The sequence below is a fragment of the Lucilia sericata genome, unplaced genomic scaffold (genome assembly GCF_015586225.1).
Source record: "Lucilia sericata isolate MDLA Ls3-8-SP2 unplaced genomic scaffold, ASM1558622v1 Contig007864F_arrow, whole genome shotgun sequence".
NCBI lineage: Eukaryota > Metazoa > Arthropoda > Insecta > Diptera > Calliphoridae > Lucilia > Lucilia sericata.
In genome coordinates, this window is record NW_023998021.1 from 6,420 (window position 1) to 13,361 (window position 6,942).

At 26.4% G+C, this 6,942-nt stretch overlaps 1 protein-coding gene across 1 annotated transcript; it reads left to right on the forward strand.

Moving 5' to 3' along the window:
• Positions 1-557: 557 nt before the first annotated feature.
• On the forward strand, positions 558-3,941 carry LOC119615786. The gene is made up of 4 exons (XM_037971777.1): positions 558-1,465; positions 1,529-2,421; positions 2,482-3,228; positions 3,655-3,941. The coding sequence occupies exons 1-4, from the start codon at positions 558-560 to the stop codon at positions 3,939-3,941; spliced, it is 2,835 nt and encodes a 944-aa protein (XP_037827705.1).
• Positions 3,942-6,942: the final 3,001 nt, after the last annotated feature.

Below are 6,942 nucleotides of genomic sequence, written 5' to 3' on the forward strand. Positions count from 1 at the left end.
TTTTTAAAGTGCGAATGCGTATTTTTATTTACATAATTCTCTTCTTTTGTTTATATTAGAGTTTACATTTGTTAGCATGTGTCATATACTATATGCTAAGATTGTCGTTTATATGTATGTTGATATATTTGAGAGTTTCTATCATGTTTGTGCATGATTTCTACATTTAAAGAAAGTTAATATGGAGGCGTGAATTAAGTTCATTACTATCTTCAGTTACGTTAGTGCATATTTATATCTTAAATGAACTGATTCAATTAAAAAATTATCAAGTGTATGTTTATAGTTACTTCAATTCAAATATTAGAGAAATAAATAATATTTCAATATATGAATCCAAAGGAGTTAACATAAAAAAGTAGATTATTGACTTGTCATATATTTAAAACAAAATATTTTAACGTATTATATTCAGTATACTTCACTACTTTCCCAAGAACGGATCAATTGTTCTAAACATACTTTTTTAATTAATTAAAAATTTAAACATTTAAATTTTGTTAATTATACTATATTTGAAATAAACAATTAAAAATATAAATAAATTAAATAAAAAAATGCCTGAAATAAGTCATGAATCCACTCCAGGCAGTGCTGCTGCCGAACAATCAACATTTAATGGTTTTATTAAAAGGGAGAAGAGCGCGTTTAAAAACAGAATTATCACATTATCATACAATATCAATAATGAACAATGTCTCATACCAGAAATATTGTTGAAAAAAGCTGGCAGAGAATTTATGGAGGAAGTCTATAAATTTTTAAAACTTAATATTGGCATAAAGTTCAACGTTGAACTCCATGCTCTTTACGCCAAGCCCAACTTAGATGATTTAGAAAACACCCCATTAGATGTGAAAAGTTTTCAAACAAAAATGAAAGAAATGTTCGACATCAGCGAATTTGAAGTAAAATTTACCAACAATATTGGAAGCATTTTACAAAAAATGGAAGAGTTTCAGGAAAGAGACAGTGGTTGGACTTTAGTACAATTAATAAAAGTTGTTCTAAATATAAATAAGTATCAACCACTGAAGGGTTCATCCTATATATCACTACCCAAAAAATTGTTAATGAAGAACGCATGCGTAAATGTCAAAAATAATGATGAATTTTGTTTCAAATGGGCCGTGATTTCAGCCATAGTTAATTTGGAAACAAAGGCAAATCGTACATCAAATTATAAAGTGAATATTTTGTCGAAAAATATTAACTTAAAGGGCTATTGCTTAAATTTCAATGGGTTGAGCTTCCCATTAAAAATAAAGGATATAACCATTTTTGAAGAAAATAACCCATGTATAAGTATAAATGTATTTGGATATGATGAAGCAAAAAACATTGTTGTTGGGCCATACTATAAAACAAAATGCAAAAAGCCTAATCATATTAATCTTTTATTTCTTCAAAAAAGTATTGGGGATAATACCATGTGTCATTATGTATGGATTAAATCTATTTCAAGGTATGTATAATATAAAAAAAAAAACATATCCTTTTGACTATTTGTATTTTACTAATTTTACAGATTGATTAGAAACCAACAAACGAAAAGAAAAGAGAAGGTATTTGTATGTGATGATTGCTTACAACATTTTCATCTGATAGAAAAATTGGTAGCACACCAGAAGAATTGCGGTCAAAAAGTATCTTATGTTCCGGAAAAAGATAAGTCTACTTTAGAATTTCAAAACTATTGTAATTCCATGGATGTACCGTTTGTAGTATATGCTGATTCTGAATGTATATTTGAAAATATTCAAACATGCATTCCGAACATGGATTCATCATCGACAACATTAGTTGATAAACATATTCCATATGCATTTTCATACTACATTAAGTGTGCTTTTGATAATAGTTTAAGTAAATTACGTAGTTTTAAGGGATTTAACTCAGCAAAATTATTTATAGAGAATTTAGTATCAGATGCTAAATTTTTAAATGATAATTATTTAAAAAATATTATACCAATGGCACCCTTGACCGAAGAGGAAAATTTAGATTTTTATTCAAATAATATATGTCATATTTGCTCAAAAAATATTTTAAATGAAGAAAAAGTAAGAGATCATTGTCATTTAAGTGGAAAATATAGGGGACCGGCTCATAATACTTGTAATATAAATTACAAATTACCTTCATTTATCCCAGTTATTTTTCACAACTTTTCGGCATATGATTGTCATTTATTTGTGAAAGAGCTTAATAATATTGATGATGGTCCCATTAATATTATTCCACTCAATAAGGAGTTGTATATATCTCTTTCAAAAACTATTAATAGCGATAACGGTCGCAATATTGAAATAAGATTTTTAGACTCATACCGGTTTATGACATCGAGTTTAGATAATTTAGTTAAAAATTTAACTCAGGATGAACTGAAAGTCGTCAAAGAATTTCATTCTGACGATAAAAGTAAATTTAATTTGTTAATAAGAAAGGGTGTTTTTCCATATACATATTTAAATTCAATAGAAAAACTCCAAGAACCTTGTTTACCAACCATAGATGAGTTCTTTAATAAATTAACTGAATCAGAATGTTCTATAGAGGACTATGCACATGCACAAAAAGTTTGGAATACTTTTGAGTGCAAAACATTAGAAGATTACTTAATGTTATACTTAAGAAGTGATGTTTTATTATTAGCCGATGTATTTGAAAACTTTAGATTAGTCTGTAAAAACATCTATAATTTAGATCCATGTCATTACTATACGGCACCTGGTCTATCTTGGGATGCAATGCTAAAAATAACAAACATAAAATTAGATTTGCTTACCGATATTGAAATGATTAATTTTTTACAAAAAGGAATTAGAGGTGGAATTGTTCAATGTTCTCAAAGACATTCTGTTGCAAACAACAAATATCTTTCTGACTACAATGACAAATTGCCCTCTAAATATTTAACATATTTAGATGCTAACAACTTATATGGTTGGGCAATGTCTCAATCTTTACCAGAGTGTGATTTTGAGTGGATTGAAGATATTAGAAACTTTTCATTGGAAAGTATTCCGATAGATTCTGATACTGGATATATTTTAGAGGTAGATTTGATATATCCCATAGAAATTCATGATAGTCACAACAATCTACCATTTTGTTGTGAAAATAAAGCACCACCCAGTTCTAAAGAGAAAAAATTAATTGTGGATTTAAACAACAAACATCAATATGTAATCTATTATAAGAATTTACAACAATGCTTAAACCACGGTCTAAAATTAAATAAAATACATAGAATCCTAAAATTTAAGCAGTCTAACTGGTTAAAAAAGTATATTTCCTTAAATAATTTTCACCGAACAAATGCTAAAAATACATTTGAGAAAAATTTTTTCAAACTGCTTAATAACGCTGTATATGGTAAAACTATGGAAAACGTTGATAAACGTAAAAACATTAAAATTGTGAGTAAATGGGAAAATGAAGGAAAAAGACTTGGAGCTCGTGCTCTAATAGCAAAACCAGAATTTCATTCTGTTTGTATATTTGAAGAAAATATGCTAGCAATTGAATTAAATAAAACGTATTCATTTTATAACAAACCCATTTATCTAGGTTTTACAATTCTAGAACTATCTAAATGGAAGATGTATGATTTCCATTATGATTATATTGTTCCTAAATACAATTCAAAAGCTCAACTTAATTATATGGACACTGATTCATTCATTTATACAATTGAAACGGATGATTTCTATAAAGATATAATTGATGATATCGATTCAAGATTCGACACTTCGGAATACGAATCTGATAATCGTTTTGGTATACCAAAAAAGAATAAGAAAGTGTTAGGAATGATGAAGGATGAAAATAATGGTATACTTATGAAAGAATTTATAGGTTTAAGAGCTAAAATGTATTCATTTAAAACTGAAGATCATAAAGAAATCAAAAAGCTAAGGGTGTCAAAAGTAATGTAGTTAAAAATTTAAGTCTTTCAGACTATAAGAACTGTTTGTATAATAAAAAAGTATATTATGGAAATATGATTATCTTTAAATCAAAATTACATGTTTTGTACACAGCATATATAAATAAAATTAGTTTAAGTTATTTAGATAATAAACGATTTATTTATAATAATAATGTTAATACTCTTGCTTGGGGGCATTATAAACAAAAACTTTTAATAAATAATGATGATGAAGATCATGTTATGACCGATTTAAACATGATTAAAATGAAAGTAAATGACATCAATGATGCATCCATAAGCAATGGAGATGAATATTTAATGGAAATAGAATAATAAGATTTTCCTTTTATATAAAAAATGTTTAGACTTAGGCTAATAATTTTTAAGAAATTATATATCACTTAATATACATACATATAATATTGTATTAACTTAAGTATGTTAGTTAAGGGAAATTTATAATGAAAAATAATAAAAACAAAAACTATAAAAATATCGTTTCATTTTAAGAATTTAGAGCCAATCACGAATGTTTTAATATTGGTGTTACACTTGCGTACATCGAACTCATATATGAATATTATTGCGCAAGGTTATGAAATTTTAATAAAACAATTTATGCTGGAGATATTAAGTGTCCACAAAAGGGACAAACAAAAAATCGAAAGCAAATAAAAATAAACATTTTAACTACCATATGAATGCCACACGAACGGATAACAACAAAAAATTAAACACACTCATTCAATGAGTACGGCGCATACGTATATACAATCCAACATACAAACACAACAGGACAGACGAATTTAGCTAATGGAATCAGACTTAAGTAAAATGCAACATAAACATAAATAATTATCGATATTATTACGCAAGATTATGAAAGACAACTACTTAGAACAGAAGAATTTGGGTCAAAAACTCATTTTTGATAAAGATTTGATTTTTACCTTAAAATATGAATTTTTAAAAAGTTAAGTTGTAATTGAATTCTAATTAAGTTGGATTCAACGTTAGTTGAGTTTTAATATAAGTTCAATTTAAATTTTTTGTTAAGTTATAGTTTTGTTCTATCTCAATTCGAGGCTGATTATTGTTTAGACCTAGTTCAGTTGGAACATTTTTGGACTAAAGAATCATATTTTTAGTCAAAAAAAACTTAATTTTTGGAGAAAATGTATAAAATTGCTCTAAGAATGCAATGATTTGATAAAAAGTCTATTTTTCTGTAAATTCTTGTTCATTTAAGTTGTAATCTAAATAATTTTATGTTAAGTAGCAGTCAAGTTGTAGTTTGTTCTAGTCCGGTTCTGTATAAACTTCAGTGTCGTTAGGGCTTAGTTCTAGTTAAGTTGGGATATTTTTGGATTAAAAATCTTATTTTTAGTCAAAAACTTAATTTTTGGAGAAAAATTAATTAAAACTACACTATGAATGCAATGTTTTTCGAAAAAGTATATTTTCCAGCAAATTCTTGTTCATTTAATGTAGAATTTAATTCGTTTGATATTAAGTCGAAGTTAAGTCGAAGTTAAGTTGTAGTTTAGTTCTAGTCCGGATAAATTCCAGTTTGATTCTTATTTAGCTCCAGTTAAGTAACAAAAATATTTAAAATTTTACAAACTAATTTAGTGAACATGGAGCATTCGTATGATTTCGACATGGACAGACATAATTGACTCAGATGAAGAGAAAATCACATATTTACAAAAAATATTCATACATATATACATACGGATGTATATGTACATACATATGAATATCATCTGTCTTCTTAATAATGTTTATTATTCTTATAATTTTTTTACAGTTTCAAGTGCGATTGCGTATTGTTTTCATTATCCTCTTGTTTTGTTTATAATTTAAACAAACTTTTGACTTCAAAATAGTGAGTGTATTAAACATATATGCTTTATTACTGATATTTCTGTACGCCTGGTGCTAACCATTCGATATTAATGCATTTTATCCTACAAATACACTAAATATACTACATGGACAGACATAATTGACTCAGATGAAGAGAAAATCATATATTTACAAAACAATGTACACATATATATACATATATGTATATGTACATACATATTGATATCATTTGTCTTTCTTAATAAAGTTTACTGTTCTTATCTGTGTTTTACAGTTTCAAGTGCGACTGCGTATTGTTGATATTTCTGTACGCCTGGTGCTAAACATTCGAGATTAGTGCATTTTTTTTTAAAAAAGTGTTAAATTCTCGGATTTCACCCATTAAAATTTAAAATTTACTATGAAAATTTCAAATTTTAATTGCCCATAAAAATTAATTGTTGCTGTGCATACAATCAAAGTAGTTGTGTAATGTACGTTTATCAACCATTAATTTTAATGGGCAATTAAAATTTGAAATTTACTATGAAAATTTAAAATTTAATTGCCAAAATTTAAATTTTTTTTTTTTGCAAAAAAATTTTAATTTTTTTAAGCAAAATTTTTTTTTTTTGCCAAAATATTTTGTTTATAAATTAAAAAAAATATATGAATCACATTCAATACACAACTACTTTGATTGTATGCACAGCAACAATTAATTTTTATGGGCAATTAAAATTTGAAATTTTCATAGTAAATTTTAAATTTTAATGGGTGAAATCCGAGAATTTAACACTTGTTTTAAAAAAATGCACTAATCTCGAATGTTTAGCACTAGGCGTACAGAAATATCAACAATACGCAGTCGCACTTGAAACTGTAAAACACAGATAAGAACAGTAAACTTTATTAAGAAAGACAAATGATATCATATGTATGTACATATACATATATGTATATATATGTGTACATTGTTTTGTAAATATATGATTTTCTCTTCATCTGAGTCAATTATGTCTGTCCATGTAGTATATTTAGTGTATTTGTAGGATAAAATGCATTAATATCGAATGGTTAGCACCAGGCGTACAGAAATATCAGTAATAAAGCATGTATGTTTAATACACTCACTATTTTGAAGTCAAAAGTTTGTT

Excerpts from the sequence above, each read along its gene's own strand:
- LOC119615786 (XM_037971777.1), top strand. The coding sequence starts at position 558 with ATGCCTGAAATAAGTCATGAATCCACTCCAGGCAGTGCTGCTGCCGAA. Across the intron at positions 2,422-2,481 it reads ATTTCATTCTGACGATAAAA|AAAAACTCCAAGAACCTTGT; the intron begins GTAAATTTAATT and ends TAAATTCAATAG. Across the intron at positions 3,229-3,654 it reads ACAACAATGCTTAAACCACG|CTCAACTTAATTATATGGAC; the intron begins GTCTAAAATTAA and ends ACAATTCAAAAG.